At 42.2% G+C, this 26,537-nt stretch overlaps 1 protein-coding gene across 1 annotated transcript in view; it reads left to right on the plus strand.

Annotated features, from left to right (window-relative positions):
* Window positions 1–26,537, plus strand: part of LOC115465140 (GRB2-associated and regulator of MAPK protein 2-like) — a 264,342-nt gene that overhangs the window by 207,674 nt on the left and 30,131 nt on the right. The window contains exons 3-4 of the mRNA XM_030195541.1: window positions 14,517–14,647; window positions 25,032–26,213. Of these exons, the coding sequence (XP_030051401.1) occupies window positions 14,517–14,647; window positions 25,032–26,213 (1,313 nt within the window). The remainder of the gene's footprint in view (window positions 1–14,516; window positions 14,648–25,031; window positions 26,214–26,537) is intronic.

Here is a 26,537-nt window from a genome sequence, read left to right on the forward strand (position 1 = left end):
AATTGCACACAGTACTCTAAATGGGGCTCACTAGAGACTTATACAAGGGCACTATCACCTCTTTGTTTCTGCTGGTCATTCCTCTCCTTATTGCGCCCAAGCATCCTTCCGGCTATGACTGTCATTTTTTCTACCTGTTTGGAAATGTTAAGGTCATCAGACACAATCACCCCAAGTCTCGCTCTTCCTTTGTACACAGAAGCACTTCACTCCCTATATTGTACCGTTCCCTTGGATTCTTGTGACCCAAGTGCATGACCCTGCAGTTTTTAACATTAAATCTTAGTTGCCAAATATTGGACCATTCCTCAAGCTTAGACTAAACTAGCCAGAAGAAGGCAACTGGATAGTCTAGTAGAGTGAAAGGGAAATCAAGGAGTACCAACAACCCACTGTGCTTTACTGTTTCACTATTGGTAATATGTTTGAATTGGAGAATCTGTTTAGTCAAATTCTTCCCTTGATTGGTGATGTGTGTGTTTTGAAGAATCTGCTCAGTAAAATTCTGTTTCTTTTCTTGATAGCCATTTTGACTGTACATTGTATTTTTTCTATGACTGTGCTAATTGTCTGAGCTGAGTGAGTATAGTGACCCCCACATCCATTGAAGGTAGAGCCTTGAAGTTTCATCCCCCAGTCCCTACATTATCTAAAAGGTGAAGGATTTGGACTGCCAGGCTTTCTCTGTACTGTACACTGATGCACCATTAAAAGAGGTACTCAGTTGTTAACACTTCATAGAATAGTAGGATTCACTACTTTTTAAGTTGGGGCCATTTTGGATCCAAATAAGTTGAAGGAGAGCCACCATATATCTTCCAGTGCAAGGCTATGATGACACTAACATGTATCAATAAAATACATTCCATCTAGCCTGCCTTCAAATGTTTCATTGAGGTTATTTTCAAGGAGGTATTTCCAAGCACATTCTCTTCTTCTGTTGAGAAATGCCTTGCCCTTCAAGAATGTGGCTCTTCCTCCCAACCACTTCTCCCTTTCTTTCACAAGCTTGGATAGAGGGGCAGAGAGTAGTGAACAAAAACAAAAAAAAAACAGAATGATGGGGGCCACCCTAGAGATCTTCAGGGGCCACCACTAGCCCCCAGGCTTTGCAATGAAGAACACAGAGGCTTTTGGTTCTCCGGGATGAAAAAAAATAAAAGAACTAATTACCAGGTGCTTCAGAATATTCTCTGTTTAGTAAGTACACCTAAAGTTTTACCTGACTATTTTAAAGAGGTACACTGTTGACCTGATATTCAAAGCAAGTTGTGTTCAATGGCAGTGTACCATTTAACTTACTGGATGCCGATATTGTATGCATTTAAAAAGGGGGCAGCACTGGAGCAGGCTGAAGGTGGTGCTGATACATATATGTAGCAGTAATATTTGTCTACTTGCCTTGGGATTGGTAGCGTGGACTGATGCTACTATTTGGGTTTCTGTGATGCGAATAAAAAGCACAAAAGTGCATCACAGTATCTTTTGTTGCCTTTTTTCATATTTGATGATTCTTTGACGAGCATTAGCATATTTATCATATTTGATGATTGTTTTCCCTTTCTCTTTAGAGAAAGGGAAAACAATCATCAAATATGATAAACTGGATAAATTGACTATTTGGGTTTCTGCCAGGTACTTGTGACCTAGATTGGCGACTATTGGAAAAAGGATACTGGGCTAGATGGACCATTAGTCTGACCCAGTGGCTGTTCTTAAGTTCTTATCAGGCCTAACTTTAAACATATAAGAGTCGGAGTGATCACCAGTATATTGTGCAGCACTAGGTTAAATGCCAGCACTTAAGTGTAGACTCTGACTGGGCTGGCTGAATATCAGACCCTCTGTTTTTTTTATCTTGCAGTATGATGCTCAGGTTTTATCTGAGTATCCCTGATTGGAAAGACAGCTCAGCAAAATAGATGCTTGCTGTTCAAAGATCTCTACATTTTAACAACTGTCTAACATAAAGCAACCCCATATTCTTAATGGTCAGTCAGGTTGACTAGTGCATATTTTTAGATAGTATTGGTCACAATCTCTTTCTTGTAGCTTGACCTTTTGTACAGAGTTATGTTCATGAATATACATATTTAAATCTGACAAATTAAGTTTTCTCAAATACAATCATGCTGTCAGATTCAGGTTGAGATAATTAAAATGGGATGCATCATGACTTCCAGCAGCCTAGGAGGGCACCTTCCCAAATGAAAATAGCATTGTAACAATGCCAAAGTAGAACGTGTACTGTGTGCTGCTGCAGAGCTGAAGCAACTTCTCTCTTCAGCCTGTTTAGGAAAAAGAAAGGTGGCACCCCTAGCAGTCCCTCCTAGCTGCAAGAAAGATTGATCATCAAAGACACAATAATTGTAACAAATAGAGGAAATCCATCACGTGCCAGCATTTCATCCAGCTTTTAATAATCCAGTAACCCAGTTCTACCTATTTCAGCGCATGATCCCAAGTACATCCAAAGGTCAGCTTAGCAGGGTTTAAAAAATGTTTGGCTACATTCCTACAAGAAAAATCCATAAGCCATTATTAAGATGGACTTGGGAAAATCCACTACTTATTCCTGAGATAAGCAGCATAAAATCTGTTTTTACTCTTTTGGGATCTTGCCAGGTACTTGTGACCTGGATTGACCACTGCTGGAAACAGGATACTGGCCTTGATGAAGCTTCAGTCTGACCAAGTATGGCAAATCTTATGCTTTTGTCACATGTGCTCGATGTGATATCACAGTAAACTGAAAACAAAGTCCTTGAAGAATATATCAATACACTGCAATGAGTAGTCAATCTCCTATGTTGTATTTCTACTGGCTCCTGCAGGGCCACTGACCTGGAACACTTTTGAATATAACAGATTGCTTTCTTTTGTCCACTCCAGGTTATGTAAAAGATGAAGACTGATGCTTGCACAGTACTTTCCTTTTCGTTTCTTGTTCTTTTTTTTATTATTATAAAGAAATTGACCGTTTTTAACTCCAAACAAAACAAGTAGACATGTAGTTCATTTTTCTCCAAAATTTAGATGCAATTTCCAGAAGAATTGTTCCTGAAGGTGCTGGTCTTCAGACTCCTCAGCTTTCTAGCAGGATGTACAACAGCTGCAGTTCTTTAGATATTGTAAATAGAGCACAGACAGAACAATGAACTGCACCTAGGAGAGGTAGTTTCATAGCTGCATTGACACATGAAACTACATGCTTACTTTTACCCAGGGCTTTTTTTGAGGGGGTACTTGGGGGTACTGAGTACCGGCATCTTTTCCATTGTCTGCCAAAACTGACCCAGGCAGTGGCGTACCTAGGGTAGTTGACACCCGGGGCCGGTCATTTTTTAACACCCCCCCCCCCCAAATCCAGTACTAGGCATGCCGAGAATACAAAACACTCAGGACCTATAGAGCAATTCTACCATACCATAAGCAGTCATTTCTACGAGTCACACAAGGAAAAGGAAAGCATCTTAAACACTACAGTGAGCACTAGAACATCAATTCACCTATTGTAAAACGAAACCAGACAGAATAGTACAGATCGTAGATCCTGCACAGTCAATGCCAACTGAAAGCCATGTCTTTTCACAAACACAGATACACCCTAATCCACTATAGAATAAGTAATCATAAACTTTCTAATTAGACAAAAATTAAACTGAACCCCCAATGCCAGACTCTGCATACAATGCAACACCACAGAAACAGAAACTGTCCCCTAGTACTGTGCAAAATATAAAGACAGCAGATGTAAATTTGAAAAAAAAAACCTAACAAGTACCAATCACCACTTTACAAATTAACAAATAGAAATAAAACAAATATAGAAAGTAAAATAATACCATTTTATTGGACTAATACATTTAGCTTTCAGAGGCCAAAACCTCCGTCCTCGGGTCAGTACAGTATAGTGCTGTTACAGTATCCTATCCTGACCTGAGGAAGAGGGTTTTGTTCTCCGAATGTTAGTCAAAATGTATTAAAATTAGTCCAATAAAAAGATTACCTTATTTACATGTTCTATTATAAACATTTAACACATCTACAATACTTTATCCTAAAGCAAAAAAAATTAAAAAAATATATTTTATTTACAGTTTGTTGTCTCTGGTTTCTGCTTTCCTCATCTTCTTTTCACCGTCTTCCTTCCATCCAGCATCTGTCTTCACTCTCTCTCTCTCTCTCTCTCTCTCTCTCTCTCTCTCTCTGCCATCCAGTGTCTGCCCTCTCTGCCGTCCCTTCCATCCACTGCCTGCCCTTTCTCTCTGCCCCTTCAATCCACCATTTGCCCTCCCTCTCCCATCCATCCAGGGTCTGCCCTCCCTCTCGCTCCCCCTTCCATCTAGGATCTGTCCCCTCTCTCTCTCTGCCCCTTTTTTCAGCCCCCAGTTCCAGCCCCCTTCTCCCCTCTGAACATCCCCACCCCAGTCCCCTTCTCCCCTCCCCTTCTCCTGTCTGAGACCCCCACCACAGTCCCCTTCTCCCCTCCCCTGTCTGAGACCCCCACCCCAGTCCCCTTCTCTCCTCTGAACACCCCCATCCCAGTCCTCTTCTCCCCTCCCCTCCCCTTCTCCCCTCCCCTGTCTGAGATCCCCACCCCAGTCCCCTTCTCCCTCCCCTTTTCCCCTCTGAGACCCCCACCCCAGTCCCCTTCTCCCCTCTGAACCACCCCCACCCCAGCCCCCTTCTCCCCTTCCCTTCCCTTCTCCCCTCTGAGATCCCCACCCCAGTCCCCTTCTCCCCTCCCCTGTCTGAGACCCCCACCCCAGTCCCCTTCTCCCCTCCCCTTCTCCTGTCTGAGACCCCCACCACAGTCCCCTTCTCTCCTCTGAACACCCCCATCCCAGTCCCCTTCTCCCCTCCCCTTCCCTCTGAGATCCCCACCCCAGTCCCCTTCTCCCCTCCCCTGTCTGAGATCCCCACCCCAGTCCCCTTCTCCCCTCCCCTTTTCCCCTCTGAGACCCCCACCCTAGTCCCCTTTTCCCCTCCCCTGTCTGAGATCCCCACACCAGTCCCCTTCTCCCCTCCCCTTTTCCCCTCTGAGACCCCCACCCCAGTCCCCTTCTCCCCTCTGAACACCCCCACCCCAGTCCCCTTCTCCCCTCCCCTTCCCTTCTCCCCTCTGAGATCCCCACCCCAGTCCCCTTCTCCCCTCCCCTGTCTGAGACCCTCACCCCAGTCCCCTTCTCCCCTCTGAACACCCCCACCCGAGTCCCTTTCGCCCCTCTCCTTCCCCACCTCAGTCCCATTAAAACCAGTGAAGCAGCGTCGCAGGCAGCGCCTCGTGCCCTGCTTGTAAAAAAAAATCAAATCTCCTTCCTTCTCCTCGTCTTGACGTCGACTCGGGCCTTCCAATCAAATTGATTGGAAGGCCCGAGTCGACGTCAAGACGAGGAGGAGAAGGAGGAAGGAGATTTGATTTTTTTTTTTACAAGCAGGGCACGAGGCGCTGCCTGCGACGCTGCTTCGCCGGTTTTTTAAATGTGCGGCGGGAGCGGAGCACCCCCCACCCACTGGCACCCGGGGCGGACCGCCCCCACCTTGGTACGCCACTGGACCCAGGGACCCCAAGTTTTAATGAAAGAGCTCAGGCTCTACACAACAATTCTGCCTTGTTATTGATTCTGTGACTGGTTGTGGGAGGCCTGGCTATTGTGGGGTGGGTCCCTCAGTGATCACCCCACCCGTGAAGGGTGACCTAGCATTTGAGTACCGGTACTTTTTTTTGCTAGACAAAACACACTGCACTTACCTGTGTAGGTAGCAGCAAATTTTCAAAGCAAATATGTACTTTTGGTTTGAAAATTACTCCAGAGAATTTATGCACATGTGTTTTCACCTACTCTTTGTTACATGCAAAGCTCCTGAGTTATATGCATATTCCATTGAACTTGTTTTCTAAAACCTGCATGCAGATTCTAATCCTTCGCCAACCCCAGCCCTGCTTAGTCTGAGAAACATATGCCCAGGTAGTACATGCAGAGGTTCACCCACATATTGGAAGGGCAAGTTTATAAACGCCTGTTTCCACTGGCAAAGCATTATTTCACCCATAGAAATGGCTTTTAAAATTGTAAAATAAAGAGGCAGTATTCAGAAAGACAGCTGCTGCAGAAAGATAAATGGATTTGTTTAGCTGCCTATTTTCATTTTCAGTAATCAGTGGTCCTATCACTGAATATGTGGTACTAAACTTGTTTATGAAGTACTTTATGGAGATTTTAAAATATTCCCCAGAAGCTATTTCTCCCATTGAATAAAATGTATTAGGAACCTTAATTCTTTAAAAATCTCTTGGGTTATTGTGATGTGGAGGGTGATCGTGGCCTGGGAACTCAGCTGGATTTAATTAAATAATGTATCAGCTATTCTAGAGGAATCTGTTCCTGAAACCTCCAAAAGAGCTGTATTACTGGTGTCCCTGGTATTTGAGCAAGATTTAAATGCTATTTTGAGACTGTACTTTTGTCATACATCTGAATGTATCCTGATGTTACTAAAAGTACTCAGAAGAGAAGGAAATTGTTCTTAGCCATGAGACAAGACACAAGAGGAGTGGCCTAGTGGTTAGGGTGGTGGACTTTGGTCCTGAGGAACTGAGTTTGATTCCCACTTCAGGCACAGGCAGCTCCTTGTGACTCTGGGCAAGTCACTTAACCCTCCACTGCTGCATTGAGCCTGCCATGAGTGGGAAAGCACGGAGTACAAATGTAATAAAAAAATAAGAGACCTGGGTGCAACATTTTTGTTAGCTTAATAGTGTGGTTAAATTAGGTGGGATGAAATATGTTGTTGGTTTTTTTTTTATCCCAGAACAATTGAGAACTTTTCTAAACATGAAGAAAATTGTTTGAGTGTTTTTGCTATGGCTTTAGAGTAAATGTGGGGAGTTAGTTCAGTGACTTGTCTTGTGTAATCTGTATTAGCAGATTTATAATTATTTCCTTTAATTTCTCCTATTAATTGTCCTTATCACTCCCCCTTCTTCCTTAATGTTGTGGTCTAAGGAAGAGTTGAAGTATTGTTCAGTGATTGTTTTCTTTTGTTCTTCATATTATGTTCCTTTCTGTGTTTCTGTAGCAAAAGTTATCTTGTGATATATTTTGAAAATTAATAAATAAACATACCAAAAAATAAATGTGGTACTAAACTTATCATACCCATTTAACATTGGAACTGCCACAGTGGTTATTTTGACCTCTATGAAATTAGGCTATTTACCTTTATCGAATCTGTGAATGAATTATGACTTTTCGTGCTCATTGGTGTTTTACATGACATGTACATTTCAAGGGCTAAGCTACTGTACTTTTGAAGATAAAAGCAGTCACAAACTGAAGGGATTCAAACTGACCCCTTTGACATTTCATTCATTTTACTGTGGCTTTCTTCAGGGTGAAGTAACAGAGTCTGTATGTAGGACTGTTTTTTGTAAAATTTCTCAATCTGGATTGCTTGATGTGAAAAAAGACATTGCTCTCTGTCTAATAAATTTAGCACTTCCAAGGAAAAATAGGGATATGGGTCTATTTGATTTGAAGAAAAGCTACTGAAACTATTGGTCATTGAATAATGAGCTTTGACGTGTGGATTAGGTCATTGGTCATAGGCATTGATTTTTTTGAGCTTTGAAGTGCAGATGAGGTAACTGATTTTTTGAGTTTAGATTTTTGTTTGAGTGGTTGCCAGGCTTTGTTTATATTGAGACCTCTATCATTTGAAGCTTTCTGCTTCGCCTAAAAGTGGACACTAGTAATTTCTATCCTTGTTTTCTCCTATTAGGTGCCAGTATTTTAGAACTTTCTATACTCTCATGTTTGACCAATATTGTGTCTTGCATCGGTTTTTGGTAAACATGCCTAGTGGACATCATTTTATGACTCAAGAAGTTCAAAAATAACTTCAACATTTGAATGAAGAATTGGACAAAGGAAGCATAAATAGCAATGGATCAGATTCCAAGAGCAATGGGGAATATATGCCTAACACAAGCATTTTGGATGCTGACATCAGCTAGGTCCAACATTAACTTACCGCCCAAGAAAACGATTTAGGTGTCGATGTTGATGATACATTGAAACCAGGGGCATAGCCAGACCTCGGCGGGAGGGGGGTCCAGAGCCCGAGGTGGGGGAGCACGGTTTAGCCCGACTCCCCCAGCCGCTGGCCCCCCCCCCCACCACCACCACCTTCGGCCCCCCCTGCCGCCGCCAGGTACCTTTGCTGGTGGGGGTCCCCAACCCCCGCCAGCAGAAGTCTTCTTCAGCGCCGGTCTCCGGCACCTTTGCTGATCTGTTTCTGTCAGTTCTGACTCCTGACACCCTGCATACACGTCCTGCATGGGGCTACATACCAGAAAAGTTCATAATCCATTATTAAGATGGACTTGGGAAACTTCACTGCTTATCCCTGGGATAAACAGCATAAAATCTGTTTTTACTCTTTTGGAAACTTGCCAGGGGTTGTGTGATCTTGATTCACCACTGTTGGAAACAGAATAATGGGCTTGATGGACCTTCAGTCTGACCCAGTATGGCTATGTTTATGTTCTTATGTCCTTATTTCATAAGTAGCATTCATGTTATGGATGCCCATAAACCGGCACTTAGATATCTATCATGCATAGATGTCTAAGTTCTGATTTTACAAAGTGGGGATATGGATGTCTAAAACTGAAGAATTTGGCATGGTCTGGGCATGCCAAACGAATCTGATTGAATTCTTTGACTTGGATTTCAGCAAAGCCTTTGATACAGTTTCTCATTGGAGATTCTTGAGTAAACTTGACAGGCTGAAGTTAGGGCCCAAAGTGGTGAACTGGATTAAAAACTAGTTGACAGACAGACACCAAAGGGTAGAGGTTAATGAAATTCACTTGGGGGAAGGAAAGATGAATAGTGGAGTGCTCAAGAATTGGTGCTGGGGCTGATTCTGTTCAATATATTTGTAAGTGACATTGCCAAAGAGTTAAAAGGTAAGGGTTTACCTTTTTGCAGATGATATCAACATTTGTAACAGAGTGGACACCCTGGAGGGTGTGGAAAACATGAAAAGGATCTGCAGAAGGTAGAAGAATGGTCTAATGTTTGGCAATTAAAATTGAATACACAAAGTAAAAAATATCCACAGATCAGATTCACTGAATAGAATACCATGAAAGCCACAAAAAATACTGTGAATCAAAGTAATAACACACTCATTCATTTAGAAAGGAGGAAAAAGACCTCATACAACTGTGACCAAAAGACGGCATGTAAAACCGGACCACAAGATCAGCTGATCAATGTGCACACAGTTAAAGAAGTAATCATAGATCAAAAAACCTCCTGTGAAATTCACTTTTCAAAACAAAGAACAATCTTAAACAGCAATGTCATGCAAAATGAAGAACTCCATGAGCACTTATCTTAAGTAGTGCAATGAATTGGTTCTCGGTCGCTCCGTCTAGGCAAAATAAATTAAAGACAGTGAGGTCCCGATGGACCCGTTTTTGCTCCAGCTTCATCTGGAGACCTTCACTGTGCCCCAGTTCTGTGAACGAGAAAAAAAACAAAAAGTGCTCAAAAGAATCCACAAAAAAATCTAGCGTGCTCATAAAATAACTCAGACATAGGAGCCAACTTTTTAAAATGATTGGGGGTGCTGAAAAAAATTTTTTTTTTACAGGCAGTGCATCCCCCCCCCCCCCCCCCCCCGCCATACCTTAAAATCCTGTCTGCTGCAGTCTTCACCTGGGCAGTGGCAGCGCCACTCATAGGCTGCCTGCAACCTGCACCAGGACTACTTCCCTAAACAGTCCCACCCCTCAGTCCCCCCGTACTGTGCAAATATAAAGAGATGCAAATTTCAAAAACTGACATATTTCAATCACTATACTATAGGTTAACAAATACAAATGAAACAAAAAATGGAAAATATGATAATATCATTTTATTGGACTAAATACATTTTTCAATTAGCTTTCAGAAGCCAAAACCTCTTTCCTCAGGTCAGGACAGTATACTGCTGTTATGATATTCTGTTCTGACACGAGAAAGGAGAGTTTGGTCTCCAAACATTAGTCAGAAAAGTATTAAAATTAGTCCAATAAAGATATCACCTTACTTCCATTTTTTGTATTTATTAACACAGCTACCACACTACTTTATCCTAAACTAAAAATAAAATTCATTTTTTTCCTACCTTTGTGGTCTGGCCGTTTACTGTTTCTAATTGTGTTGGTCCCAGTCTCTTGTTTCTTCTTTCCTCAATCTTAACTCTCCCCCTTTCCATCCAGCATCTACCCCCTCTCCTCTCCCCTTTCCATCCAGCATCTGCCACCTCCCTTCCCCCTCTCCATCCAGCATCTATTTTCTCCATCCATGTGTTGTTTTTCTCCTCTTTTCCCTTTCCCTCATCTCAGTCAGTATGCATCTCCTTCCTCTCTCTTCCCTCTCCTCCATCCATCTCCAGCATTTTTCCTCTCTCTCCGCCCCTCCATCCATGTTCATGTCCCAAGACAGCCAGCGAACAAAGAAACAAAATGGAGCTCATCATTTAAAAGGACGTCAGATGCCGAACAGCCAATCAGAGCTGAAGATGTCAATATATTAAGAAAATTGCTTGTTTGATCATAGAAATGCAGCCCAATGTAAAGTAGAATTCAGTCCAATAGGTTCCAACGCGTTAAATCTAAAAATCCAATGCTGTTCCAGTTGTAGTAATCATTTCTTCAAATCTCCTCCCCAAATGCTGAAAGGGACACAGTCAATAATCCAGTAACAAAAGGATTCAAAACTATAATGAAGGTCCCTGCAATGCGAGACCAATGGAGCCCCAAATTTGTTATTGATCACACATGATTTATGCTCACTTAGAGGAATAGAAAAATTGTGTTCTGTTTTGCCCACATAAAATTTCATGCAGGATGTAAACAACATTGTCAGATTTACAAGTGATCTCAAACTTCAATTTGTAAATTTTCCCTTCGGCAGGATTAGTGAAATCAGTACATTCTGTGGTCAATCTGCAAACCGTTCTGTTTTGTGAATGCAATTAGAAACGGTATAGTAAATAAATAAACGATAAACGATAAAAAGAACAAGCCCCACATTTGGAATGACCACCTATGCCATTAGCAATTTTCTTAATATGTTGACGTCTCATTCACAGAACTGGGACACAGTGAAGGTCTCCAGAGGAAGCTGGAGCAAAAGGGGTCCATTGGGACCACACTGTCATTAATTTATTTTGCCTAGATGAAGCGACTGAGAACCGACTCATCGCATTACTTAAGATCAGTGCTGGTGGAGTTCTTCATTTTGCATTGCTGTTTAAGATTGTTTTTTGTTTTGAAAAGTGAATTTCACAGGAGGGTTTTTGACCTTTGATTGCTTCTTTAACTGTGTGCACATTTATCAGCTGATCTTGCGGTCCGGTTTCACATGCCGTCTTTTGGTCACAGTTGTATGAGGTCTTTCTCAATTAAAATTTAATACAAAGAACTGCAAAGTGACGCATTTGCAGCAGACTTGCTCGGTCTGTGTCCCATGTAGGTCAATCTGATTTAGGATGGGTTGGAGAGGGCTTTGATAGCAATTTCAGTAGCTAGAACGTGAGGAAGTGCTGGGCAGAATTTTATTGTCTATATTCTACAAATGACAAGATGGATTCAGATAGACTGGCGTGGGCTTTGATGGCAACTTCAGTATTTGGAATGTAAGGACAGTGCTTGGCAGACTTCTACAGTCTATGTCCCAGAAATGCCAAAGAAAGACCATGATCAAGTATTTTATATCACATTCATTGTTAGTTTAATCTTGAATTGATAATGAGTGTGACTGACAGTGTGGATAGATCATTCGGATCTTTATCTGCCGTCATTTACTCTGTTACTATGGGGCTCATTTTTGAAAGAGGAAAACGTCCAGAAAATGTCATAAAGCAGCATTTGGACAAATTTCTTCTCAAAACATCCAAAACTGGTATTTTCGAAACCTATTTTGCAGACTTTTATCTATGCAATTCATCTACAGTGTATCCAAATTATTTTGGGGGTGAGATTTGGGTGTTCCTAACACTTGGATGTTTTATAGCCATAATGGAACAAAACGAAAATGTCTAGGGCTAAAGCTTCAATGTTTTGATCTAGACCACTGAATAAGGCACAAAAAGGTGCCCTAAATGGCCAGATGACCACTGGAGGGAATCAAGGAGGACCCTCCTTATTCCCTAGTAGTCACTGATCCCCTCCCACCCTCCAAAGATGTGAATAAAGATAGTACTTACCAGCCTCTATGACAGCTTCAGATGCTACAGCCTGTTCTATTAAAGCAGCAAGCAGGCACCTGGAATAGTGTAGTGGTTGGTACAGTGCACTGTAGAGAAGGGGATCCAGGCCCATATCTCACTCTACCTGTCACACTTGTGGTGGAAATTGAGCCCTCCCAAACTCAACAAAAACCTACTGTACCCACATATAGGTGACCCTTTCACCTATAAGGACTATTATAGTAGTGTACAGTTGGGGACGGTGGGTTTTGGAGGGCTCAGCAGACAAGATAAGGGGGTAATGGGGAAAAGTGTACCTGAGGGCTTTTATATGACATCCAGAGCAGTGACCCCTAGGGTGCCCCATTGTTCTGGGATGTCAGTGTGGCCAGTCTACTAAGATTGCTGGTTCCTCCTACATCTCAATGGCTTGATTTTGTGCATTTTGTACTTGGACTTTTTTTTGAAGATGGACCAAAAAGATAAATGCACAGGGCACAAAACCATCTAGCATGTGTCCATTTTGGGAAAAAAAAATAGACATTTTCTAACAGCACCATAGAAATGATAAATAGTAGCAGGAGTAGTTGATAGCATATGCACTTAAAATTTTTAATTTCTTTTCTTCTTTTTTTTTTTAATTTTTATGTTATTTCATTTCTTTAAAATGAAATAAACAAAAAGAGCCTAAACCAGAAGAAAGAAAAAAAGGTCTGGCCCCCTCCTTTTCCCAAGCAGCTGCCACTGATGAAGCTATTAAACAACCCCTTTTAGTGCCACCCCTAAAATTGAGCTGCCCTAGGTGGTTGCCTGGCTTGCCTAGTGCTAGGGCTGGCCTTGCCATATCTTGCCTTACCACAGATCCCTACTTTGTTAGGGGGGAGAAGTGATCCCCCATTGTCCCTGCCCAACCACAGCTGTTGTGCAACAAAGTGATGATGCCATAAGAAGAGGGTAAGAGGTAGTTGGGGCCACTGAGTTGTTAAATATCTTCAGCAGCAGCAGTGGCTTGGGGCAAGGGGTCCCAGATACCAAGCACCTTTATGTAAAAAAAATAGTAAAGTGAACAAAAGGGAATTGAAATGACATTCTGTTCATTTTTTCCTTTCATTTCATTTAGCACATCCCTTGTACTATAGACGATGAGCATTGATAGCAGTCTGAAGGCAGGGTTCACAGTTCTACTCTGAGTTCAAAAATCTGTTCTTAAATTGAACATTCTGTATATCGCAAATTTTCTTCCCTCTAATTGGTTCATATTGTCTTCTTAAAAGTTATTTTGTTTTGAGTTATTCCAACATGACTGGAAAATGCTTTTATGTGACACTTCTCCACTTGTGCTGGTTTAGATGTGCCAGTCTGTAGTTGCGTCAAACATCTGTTAATACTGATAAGATGTGGTTTATGATTCAGGTGTCTAAAGAAGCTTAAGAAAACTATAGTAAATTTTAGAAGGGCTAAGCCAAGGATAAGTCCTGCTGAATTAAGAATGTGTCTATAGGCTTGCAGTCTCAGCTATTGTGAAGAAGTCCCACAATCCTTTACCAAGATCTGTTTTGTAGCAGCCATGTTTTAAGGGCCCTTTTACTGAGCTGCGTAAGCGCCTATGCACGCCCAATGCATGTCATTTCTGAGTTACCACCTGGCTACCATGTGGTCCTGGTGGTATTTTCATTTTTTACGCTCGTCCACTATGCGCTTCAGAAAATATTTTTATTTTCCAGCATGTGGACGGTAATCGGCATTTGAATGGGCGTTGACCATTACCGCCTGGTTAATGCATGATACCGTACCGCTAAGTTAATGGGTGGTGGTAAGGACTCAGATCCAAAATGGACATGTGCCAATTTTCATTTTGCCGCACACCCATATTTGGCCCCCTCCCCAAAAAGGCATTTTTTACAGGTGCGTTGAAAATGATTCTGCGAGTGGCCAAAACTTGCGTCTATACTACTGCAGGCCATTTTTCAGCACACCTTAGTAAAAGGACTCCTAACTTATTAAAAAAAATAAATAAATAAAAGCTTCTGACAAAAAAGGAGAAGAAGAATATCTTACAGTCTTGGTTCCCAAAGAATTTTCCAGACCATTCACACCATTAGTGTTGTTTATGTATTTCTAAAATGTTAAACTTGCACACTACAAAGGATATCATAATTACTGTAAGAAAATAAAATTATTACTGTATTTGTTCTGCCAGAATTTAAAGTCCCACATGAATCTAAATATGACAATTGATATCTTCTTTCTTATTGACATTTTAGGGAAATTTAAGCTTTTGGATCAAGACCGTGACGTCCGAGAACCTGTTCAGTATTTCAGCAGTGTAGAAGAGGTAGCGAATGTCTTTCCAGACCGTGTCTTTGTCATGGAGGCAATCACCTTCAGTGTCAAGGTTAGTGCCTTCACTTTCAACATCTTTCCTTCACTATCTTTCCAACTGAGCTTGGACGGTTCCAAATCCAGGGACCTGCTTTCTACTCTGTTGGGTATGCGCATAATACCTGCTGCTGTCACACAGCCTAGTATTCACTGTCACTTTCATGTCTTATGGAGCGGCAGAGGGTCAGTGACCACTGGGGGATTAAAGAGGGATCATGCTTTAATCCCTCCAGTGGTCATCTAGTTAGTCAGAGCACCTTTTTATAACTTGGACGTGATAGACAAAAACGTTCTTCTTTATTGTCTTGACATTATATCCTGTTCCATTATCACTGAAAGACATCTAACGTTTTGGCCTGCCCTGGCCCCATCCAAGTCTCATCCTTGTCATGCCTCAACACACCTTATTTATTTATTTATTCATTCATTCCATTATTTAGCCCATCCTTCCAATAACACCCAGAATGGGTTACAAAGCTGCATATATAATGAGTAGACAGAAAACATAAAGTAACAGCACAGCTAATATAAAACAAAATAATGTACCTGAAAAAGGTGCTACTATGAGTTTTTATCTCTGCGGAAAGTTTTTCTTCATATTCTCTTTTAGCCTTTCTTACATAAGTACATAAGTATTGCCATACTGGGAAAGACCAAAGGTCCATCAAGCCCAGCATCCTGTTTCCAACAGTGGCCAATCCAGGTCACAAATACCTGGCAAGATCCCAAAAAAGTACAAAACATTTTATATTGCTTATCCCAGAAATAGTGGATTTTCCCAAGTTCATTTAATAATGGTCTATGGACTTTTCCTTTAGGAAGCCGTCCAAACTTTTTTAAAACTCCATTAAGCTAACCGCATTCTTATCAATGCTTTGCATCTGGCTTGACACTTCTTTTTTTCTTCATTTGGATGCTTTTTCTATTCTTCAAAGGATGCTATTTTGGAACCAATAGCCTCTTTGACTTTACCTTTTAACCATGCTGGCTTTCGTGTGCTCTTCTTTCCACCTTTGTTAATTCATGGAATACATCTAGTCTACACTTCCATAATGGCATTTTTAAACAACGTTCATGCTTGATTTAACGTTCTACCCCCTGATATTCAGCCGGCAGCGGTCAGTGTTTTTTAAAATGCTGATCATCGCCAACTAAATGTCCACCAATATTCAGTGACGGGCTATGTCCGGACACCGGCACTGAATATTGGGGGATAATTTGGGGTGGACAGGTAGCCCCGGCTGACTATCGGGCCTGGGTCCACATTACTTTTGATTTTGTTTGGGGCTTTTTGTTAAAAAAAAAAAAGAGAGAGAGAGATCCCCTCCCACCCCACCCCCCAACAATGGCCCTCTTTCCTTCCCTCCTCCCCCCAGCCAATGGCAAGAAACCCCATCCAGAGGGCCCAATGCCTCACCAGCTGTTTATGTAGACCCTCTCCCTGAGCCTACCTGTAGCTCTGGTGGTCCGTGGTGGTCATTGGGGGCATGGGCACACACCCGCATAACCCCTGCCTCTTGCGGCCGCTGAAAGAAAATGGCTGCTCAGTACTTTAGCGGCCACAAGGGACAGGAGCAAGGGGCTTGCACTCCTCCCCCAACAACCCCATAGGGCCAGACACATCAAGCAAAAAACTCCACTACTTATCTTGGACCCACTGTACCCAGATCTAGGTGCCCCCCTTCACCCGTAAGGGCTATGGTAGTGGTGTACAGTTGAGGGTAGTGGGTTTGGGGGGTTTAGGGGGCTCAGCACACAAGGTAAGGGAGCTATGTACCTGGAAGCAATTTATGAAGTCCACTGCAGTGCCCCCTAGGGTGCCCGGTTGGTGTCCTGGCATTTGAGGGGGACCAGTGCACTACGAATGCTGGCTCCTCCCATGACCAAAGGGCTTGCATTTGGTCATTTCTGAGATGGGCGTTCTTGGTTTCCATTATCGCCAAAAATCGGAAACAACCAAGTCTAGGGACGACCATCTCTAAGGATGACCGTATTATCGAAACGAAAGATGGACATCCATCTTATTTTGATAGTACGGGTTTCCCCGCCCCTCCATCGGGATGTTTTGCGAGGACGTCCTCAGCAAAACTTGGGCGTCCCTTTCGATTATGCCCCCTCCACGTCTTCCAAATATAGCCCCCAAAAAATTGAAGATGAAATCAGTGGTCAATCTTTTTTGAAGCATCAAACTAAATAGGGACTCAACACAGCAGTGTTTTGGCATGGAATATCTGCCTCAGGAGTCACAATAACTACATACAAACAAAAATACATATATATCAATACACATAAATAAAAATAACCCATACATAAAAATACAGAAAATAAGAAACATATACAATAATGTTAGAAATGTTAATTAAAAACTATTATTTTTCTTTTCTTTTTTCCCTACTTCCCTATTTCTTCCCTTCCCTTTCCCTTCATCTTCCTTCCCTTTTTCCCCTTCCATCCTCCCTTCTTCCCTCCTTCCTCCTCCTCCCCCTTTTTCCTGTTGCCTTTCCTTTCCCTCCCTCTCCCTGATTTTCCCCCTTCCCTCATCCACATATTATGGTCTATATTTTGGTGCAATTTGGTGCAATTTATATTTTGGACATGATTAATTCCTAATCTAATCCCTGATAAGACAGAAAGATAACTCCACTGAATAATAAAACTCAGAAAGAAGTATATATTATTCTACAAAGGGATTAAACAATAAGGGCCCTGTTTACTAAGGCCTGCTAGCATTTTTAGCGTGTGCTAATGGAGACACTCATATATGCCTATGGGTGTCTCTAGTGCTAGCGCATGCTAAGCAGGTCTACAGTGTGGCTTAGTAAACAGGGCCCTTAATTTATTTGTAGAAATGCATGTGAACCATTAATTCCAGTGTTGGCAGTAATATATTACTGGTAATATATTATGTTTAAAAGAAACAAGTAATTGTGATGAAATAACTGTCCATTGCTTTTTCCACTAATGAGTAATATAGAGGGGCATAATGGAACAGAAACGCCTATCTCCATGGGCGTTTATCTCCGAGAACGGGTCCGTGAAGGGGCGGGGCGGATCGTATTTTTTAAAAGAAAAAGACGCCCATGTTTTATTCGTCAAGGTGTGAGCTGGGCGATTTTGCTTTTCAGCGATAATGGAAAATGAAATCGCCCAGCTCAAAAACGAATAAATCCAAGGCATTTGTTCGTGGGAGGGGCCAGGATTCATAGTGCACTGGTCCCCCTCACATGGCAGGACACCAACCGGGCACCCTAGGGGGCACTTTTACAAAAACCAAATAAAAGGTAAAAGAGCTCCCAGGTGCATAGCACCCTTCCCTTGGGTGTTGAGCCCCCCAAATCCCCCTCACAACCCACTGCCCACAAGTCTACATCATTACTATAGCCCTAAGAGGTGAAGGGGGGCACCTACATGTGGGTACAGTGGGTTTGGGGGGGTTGGACGACTAATAGCATTAAGCAGCACAATTGTAACAGGTAGGGGGGGGATGGGCCTGGGTCCACCTGCCTGACGTCCACTGCACCCCCTAACAACTGCTCCAGGGACCTGCATACTGCTGCTTGGGAGGAGGGTATGACATTTGAGGGTGAAAGTAAAAAGTTGTGAAACATCATTTGTTGTGGTGGGAGGGGGTTAGTGACCACTGGGGGAGTCAGGGGAGGTCATCCCCGACTCCCTCTGGGGGTCATCTGGTAATTTAGGGCACTTTTGGGGGCCTTATTCGTAAAAAAACAGGGTCCAGGAAAAGTGTCCTAAATTCTAGCTCAAAACTGTTCCATTATCGGCGAAGGGCGCCCATCTCTGTTCGCCCGATAACCACGCCCCAGTTCCGCCTTCGACACGCCTTCGACACGCCCCCGTCCACTTTGTCCGCATCCGCGACGGAGTGCAGTTGAAAGCGACCCAAATTCGGCTTTTGATTATACCGCGTTATTCGTTTTTGTGAGATAAACGCCCATCTCCCGATTTAGGTCGGAACTTGGGCGTTATTCTCGTTCGATTATAAGCTGGATAATGTCTCATCTATATATATACTAGTGGAACCAAGCCCGTTTTGTCCAAAATGAAACGGGCCCTAGGAAGGCTCTCGTCTAAGCGATTTTTCCTTTCTCCCCTGCCCTCCCCTCCATGTCCAGCGATTCTTCCCTCCCCTCCGTGTCCCACGATTCTGACCTCCCCTTGACCTCCCCTCCATGTCCAGCGATTCTCCTCTGCCCTGCCCTCCCATCCGTGTCCCACGATTCTGCCCTCCCCTCCATGTGCAGCGATTCTCCTCTTCCCTGCCCTCCCATCCATGTCCTGCGATTCTCTCCTCTCCTCCCATCTCATCCATGTCCACCGATTCTCCTCTGCCCTGCTGTGCCCTCCCCTCGATGTCCTGTGATTCTGTCCTCCCCTCCAGCGCAGCTTTCCGTTGCCTACTTGCCTTCAATTGCTTTCGTTCGGAACATCCTGATGTCAGCTTGCCTCCAGCGTTCCCTTCCCTCTCATTGTTCTGCCCTCTGATGTCATTACGTCTTTACGTGAGGGCGGGACAGTGAGAGAGAAGAGAACGCTGGAGGCTTGCTGACGTCAGGATGTTACGAACCCAGCTAGCCAGCCAGCCAGAGAACGTTGGAGGTACAAATTATATAGATAGATATAATGCAGATGCGTGTGTTTATTGTTTGTCCGTGTCCAAACTCCTCCAGCCCTGAAGAGCTACAGCTACCAAACCCAGTACGCAGACTCTACCCGCTGTTGTCGAGGTTATTATGTAGTTTGAAGCGATTCGGTTCACGGGGGCGCTTAGGGGAAGGGGAGCAATACCTCCATCTATTAAATGAATAAGTTGCAGGTCGGAAAGTTATTTCTTGCTTTTGCTAAGCGACAGACTCCTTAGGACAGGGTGAGAGCTCAGAGAAAGGTGGGGAGAAACACGGACAGCAGCTGTTTAGTTGTCCCTCTCTCATTCTCTAATACCCTCTTCCCTAACATTTTCAGTACAAGGGAGGTTCAGAGACTGGTGGGAACAGGGTAGGGAGAAAGTATTGGGATCAGGCTGGGAAGTGTGTGTGTGTGTGCATGAATTCACTACCCTGCCAGGGGAACGCTGCTCAAAAAGTGTGTGTGTGGGGGGGGGGGGGGGGGGGGGACTGAATTTCAATATGCCCTTGAAAAGAAGGTTGTGTTTTGACAGGAAAATGGTGAAAACCAAACAGGCAATTGCTAGATTGAAAGAAACAACTAATCAAGAAAATCAACCTAAAAATTGATTGGAAAAGAAAAGTTAGTGCTAGGTAGGGACCCAGTCTCCACATTTTCTGATTTAAGGGAGTATTATACTCAATGTCAATGTCCCCCTTTCTCACACACCCCTCAGCAAAACACCCCAGTCACACTCAGCTATTCTCACACACCCCCACTCACACTCACCCATTCTCACACATCCCTCAGCAAAACAACCCCAATCACAATCCCCAGAATAGCAGACCTCAACTCACACACATCCTCAGTACCACCACCCCCACTGACACCCATTCTCACACACCCCAGAGTAGCATACCTCCATGCACATTCACCCCTCAGTAGTACACCCCCACTCAAACATCACAGAATAGCACACCCCCACTCACATTCATTTGTTCTCACACACTCCTCAGCAAAACACCCCCCTCACACTCACCCACTCACACACCCCTCAGCAAAACACTCACACATCCATTCTCACATATCTCTCAACAAAACACTCCCACTCATACACACACATTCTCACACACCTCAGCAGAAATCCTCCACTCAAACCCTCTTCACCAGTACACCCCCATTCACACTTATTCATTCTCACACTCACTTCTCAGCAGTACAACCCCACTCACAATCTCACCCCCTCTGTACCACATCCCCATTCACACTCACCCATTCTCACACCTCCCTCAACAGTACAACTCCTCAGTAGCACACCCTCACCCTCACTGACACTCATCCATTCTAACATACCCATTCACAGTCACTCTCAGCAGTACACTCCAACTCAGCCATTTTCTCACACCCTTCAGCACTGTCAACGTTTAAGACCATAGTTTTTGGGCCAGTCACAGATCCTGATACTAAATAGTTTGTTTTCTATCTAGGGCGGTTGAAACTACAATGGAAAATGAAATATGGCTTGCAGATAAGTGAAAAAGGCAGGCTAAATTAAGAGTTGGTGAAACACCAGTTGAAAATCAAAGGCAACTTGTGCACCAAAGGGAAAGGCAATGTCAAATAAGGAGTATTCAAAACCAACAAGAAAATGAAATACAACTTCAGTACCAAAGACAAACACAAGCTGCTATCAGGTGTCAACTTGTAAAACCCATGTTTTTCACATGTTCAATTATACATAAGCACTCCAGACGTTAGACTCTCCATATCTGACAACCTAAAAATACTTAGAGTAATGATTGATAACCATTTATCATTCGACACCATACCTAATCCATTACAAAAAAAATGTTCAACATGATGTGGATTTTAAAAAGAGTGAAACCATACCTTCCCTTGGACTCCTTCCGGAACCTAGTGCAATCCACAGTACTCACACACACAGACTACTGCAATAGTGTTTTCTTAGGATGTAAGACCCTAATTTTGAAGAAACTTCAGACTGCCCAAAACATAGCAGCCAGACTTATCTTTGGCAAATCAAAATTTGATAGCGCAACACCTCTTCAAGAGAAGCTTCATTGGCTCCCCATCAAAGAAAGAATAAACTTTAAAGTACACACTTTGATTCATAAGATTATATATGGAGAATTTCCTAACTACATGAATAACCTTATTGACCTCCCAGCCAGAAACAGATCATCGTCTTCTCGTACTTACCTTAATTTACACCTTCCAAACTGCAAAGGAATTAAATACAAGACCTCCTATGCATCCAGCTTCTCCTTTTTGGGCAGCCAGCTTTGGAACTCTCTGCCAAGATCCATCCGAACAATCAACGAGCATTTACCATTTAGAAAAATGCTAAAGACCCATCTCTTCAAGAAAGCTTACACTAATGACCACACTTAACTTCCTAAACCCACTCACATGATTCCTGTCCTTATGTTTATTATACATAAGACCAAGTCTCCCAATCTCCTTATGCTTATCTTCTACCTTTTCCTATCCATCCTTCCTACTCGTTACCCCTCCCAATCTCTCTCCTTTTGATCATCCTATCTTGCTTACCTCTCCTTGTTCAATCTACATATCCTTAAACCCCGTTATTACTATGTTTATTACAACTTGTTATTACTCTTCAAGACTTTGTAACTGCATTTACTATGTAAGCCGCATTGAACCTGCTATGTGTGGGAAAGTGTAGGGTACAAATGTAATTAAATAAATAAATACATCGCCTGTTCAGGAGTTGGCTCAAACAAGTCTTTATACATATGTGCTCCAAATCAAAAAACAAAAAATGTTGCTCGAATGAGAACTTATTACAAATTACAATATATATATTTAATATTTATCTACTCCTGTTCTATTTCTGTTTGTACAAATAAAAATATATCTATAGACATATATCTATACCTATTCTTTGTTTTATTTCTCGCATTAAAGTCATCAAACAAAATGTATCAACCATGATAAACGAGTTAAAAATGCATACTTATACAGTGCTATTACACACAAATAAACCTTGCTTTTCTCAATTACAAAGTACTAAACTATCGCTGAGCAACGCCAACGGGGACAGCTAGTTCTTTATATAGTCACAGTAACTTTTATTAGACAAGTAACTAGCAACAGTAATATATTACTTTTCACAGTAACTTAGCTTATTATTTTATTAAACAAGTAGCTGTAATATATTACTTTTGCAAGGTTACAAATAACTAGTACCTGTAATGTTTTACTTAACATTACTTTTATTAAACAAGTGAATAGCAAGTACAATATATTACTTTTACAAAGTAACTTGGGCAACACTGGTTTTTAACTCAATAACTACTGGCACCTCCTTGAGCAGCAATAACTTCCCATAAACGTTTCCTATTAACTGTTAATCAGTCTTTCACATCATCCTTGAGAAATTTTGGCCCATTTTTGCATACAGAATTGTTTCAATTCTGTGTCATTTGATAGTTCATTTACACGGAACAGCCTGCTGCTGGTCTTGCCCAAATATTTCAATAAGGTTTTAAGTTGGAACTTTGACTTGACCAATACAAAACATGAAATGTCTTCAGCCATTCTGTAGTAGATTTACTAGAATGATTAATGCACTCATCTTGCTGCATAACCCATTTGAGGGTTCGTTTCAACTCATGGATGGATGCTCGGCTGTTTCCTCTAGAGTTTGTTGAATTTAAGCAGAATTCAGTGTTCCATCAATGATGGTAAGCCATCCAGAACCTAACTAGCAAATGATAACTCCATCACCAGGCCTGATAGGCTGCATTTGGTTTTCACCAAATCAAATGTTTGTTGTTGTGAAATAAAAGTTTAACCTTTTCTCAAGTTAAAACACCCTTATCATTTATCTAAATTCCTGTTACTCTGTTATTTGTTCCTCCTGTGCTTGTCCTCTTTGGTGTCTAGTAAGATGTTTTAATATTTAATGTGTTGATGTAAGTAGCCTACTATGCTTTAATATATACTGTTATTTGTTTATTTTACTGTTGCAATAGTTTATTGCCTATGTCCAGGTTATACTTCCTGTATACCACTTTGGGTGAATGTTTTCAAAAGGATGATGAATAAATCCTAACAAATAAATAGATCTTTTACTCACCTGTCCAGAAAACATTATTATAGAAGTTGTGTGGCTCATAAATATTAGATATGTGTGTTCATTTGAAATGACACAGGAAATGTACTTTCAAGACATTTTTAACTCAAAAAGGCCCAGAAATTTAGCTTTTGCCCTTCATGTAATCAATAGTGTGCATCTTTGCAGTTTACAGTTGAATAAAACTTTATAAAAACACATGACATGAAAAGAATGTCATTGAATGTACAGATCTTTTTCTATTTTTATTCTAGAATCATGGAAGCCCTTTAAGAGGACAACATTTTTAAAGGAATTTTCTCTCATAATAGCCTTTTTAGCAGCATAGCAAATCTTTTACAAAATTACCGCAGGATTCTGCATTTAAAAATAGGGGCCCTTTTTAATAAGGTGTGCTAGCATTTTTAGCGTGTGCTAACACTAGAGACACCCATAGTGCGTCTTAGTAAACTGGACTCTAGGTGTGGTGACAGTAGACACACATAGGTGTATTCAGGGATGGAGTTTGGATAGAGCACAGTTGGAGTCATGATGTACATGTGCTATTCATAAACTACACCTGCATGTTATGCATGAACATATATGTCTGTTTCCAAGCAGGCATCAATCTTTGCAGTTGCGTACTATGGATTTTGCATCCACAATTTGTACAATTTCAACTAATGGCGGTCACAGAAGTAATTGATAAGTAACATCAATTAGCATCAATTGTGGCCAATAATTGGATAATGCCAATTAGCAGCTAATTATTAAATTACACACATAACATACTATTTATAACTTGTGTGCACAACTTTGCGTTCTCAGTGTAAACATTTGCACGCAAGTGAACATAATTCAGAGGTATCTGTCTATGCTACATTGCTATCTTATGAAATATTACAAAGTAGTCAGCTGGTAAGGCTTCCTGGTACATCACCAACCTCATATTTCATGGCAGTGCACCTTTTGGATACGTAGCAATTTGGTTCCCATCCTTCGGATTCTTGTCAAATAGAGGTTTTGCATGTAGTTTAAGGAAAGAACTAATCCTTAGGCAGAGAGAGTATTAGTCATCCTTTTTATGCCCTGTATATAAATTGTGAACTCATTTGAATCACCAGGAGAAAGAGGCCTTTTTTAAATTATTTGTTTGGCAAGGAGCCATGTCTTTGATGAACAATTTAAAAGTTTTAAAAATGTAATAGAATCAAAGTAAAATAAAAATGTTTAGCTCACAGATCATTAAGGGTACATTCCACAGGCTGAAACAAGACAGAAATTAGCTGAATTAAAGATACATTTACTTCAGAATCAAAGGAATCATTTTCTCTAACAGTCTGGTAAGTTTAATGAAGGGATTTTCATGCACAAGTGTAATATGAGCAGTATACCTCCCTGGATTACTGAGTGATCTCCCTGGAAATGATCTCATTGCCCTCAAAATTTAAGTACATGAAAGTCATCAACCAATGTCTCCCTCTCCTTGGAATTCACTGGAAGCAAGCTAGTCTCTTGTTTAATCAGCTCTGTATCCCTTGACATGTTGATGGGAATTTTGCTCCTGACTTGCAGAAAATGTTTTGCTTTTTCCCTTTGCTTTCAAACTTCTTCATATTTTAAGGAAGCTTTAACTAGACTTCATTAAACCTTATGTACTTTGTGTTTTCTTCAGGTAGTCTCAGGGGAATTCAGTGAGGACAGCGAGGTCTATAACTTCTCCCTCCATGCAGGTGATGAGCTGACGCTGATGGGTCAGGCTGAAATATTGTGCGCCAAGACAGTGAAGGAGAAATCCCGCTTTAATACCATCCTGAGGAAGCTGGGCAAAGCGGGCGCCTTGGGCAAGCAGGTGAGGGGCAAAATGCCCTGCCTGATTTGCATGAACCACCGAACCAATGAGAGTCTCAGCCTTCCCTTCCAGTGCAAAGGCAAGTTCAGCACCCGCAGTCCACTGGAACTCCAGATGCAGGAAGGCGAACATACCATCCGCAGCATCATTGAGAAAGTGCGCTTACCAGTTAATGTGGTGGTACCAAGTCGACCATCGCGCAACCCATATGATCTTCACATCATTCGGGAGGGCCACCGTTACAAGTTGGTAAGCATCATTTCGAAGACAGTGGTGCTGTGCTGCCTGCTGCGTAAGGAAGAAGTGATTCCTTTCCATTTCCTGTTGCTCACAGATATGCCTCGCTTCATGCTGCCTGAGGGACTATTGTGTGGGGATCCTCACTTTGACAAGCTGGTGAGGGATAGTTCTTTGATCTGTCAAGAGCAACGCTTTAACCCTGACGAGTACTCCAAAGCAGTAAGGGAGGTAAAGACAGACTTTTCAGAAGAGTGTGCCAGCCCCCGTAGGATCCGGGTTTGTCTTCAGGGCTTTTCGTCTAGCTCAGTGAACTATGCCCGGGAGGAGCTCACCCAGTCTTTTCAGCGCCTCTCCTTGTGTATGTATGGTGGGGCACTCACTCACTCCAGTGAGGATACCACTAGCCCCCAAAACTGTCGGGATACCACTGCAGGGCAGCAGCTCCAAACCCATGAAGTTCAAAATTCATCTGAAACCTCAGACTCAGATCGGGAGTATGTGACACCAGATTGGGTGGAACCCGATTTCAGGACTCAGGAGCAGTTAGAAATTCCTTACGAGGAGTTGTGGACCAATCAAAATGCTGAGAACTACTCAGAACCAAGCAGTAACCCACCAGGCCTGGGTTGTGGCAATAAGGGGCAGCAGGATTTAATAACTTTTGTGACTTCTTCTCCAGTATTGGAAGACTCAGCACTGCCTTCCTCACCTGCAGAGAAGACCAGAACAGAGACCCCACCACCCGTCCCACCAAAATCTGAGGCAGTAAGTTATGGCATTTTTGAGAATATACCCCTCTTTAGATTGTATCAAAGCTGATCAACATATGAGTCAAAATGAGATTAAATGTTAAAATACCAAATTAAAGAGAAATCTTGGGATATGATATCAATAAATGAAACTCTATTGCAGTGTGTGAAGCAAATGATGTGAGAAAAGAGTAATTCCATTGAGTAGCCATAAGTCAAGATGTTGCAATGTCCTTGAGTTAACGTTTGCTTTTGTGTCCCCATCTCGATAACGCAAGGCTACTCTCAGGTATGAGCTGTGCAGATCTCAGGGCTCATACTGAAACATTGGCCTTGGACC

The sequence above is a fragment of the Microcaecilia unicolor genome, chromosome 3 (assembly GCF_901765095.1).
Source record: "Microcaecilia unicolor chromosome 3, aMicUni1.1, whole genome shotgun sequence".
Lineage (NCBI taxonomy): Eukaryota > Metazoa > Chordata > Amphibia > Gymnophiona > Siphonopidae > Microcaecilia > Microcaecilia unicolor.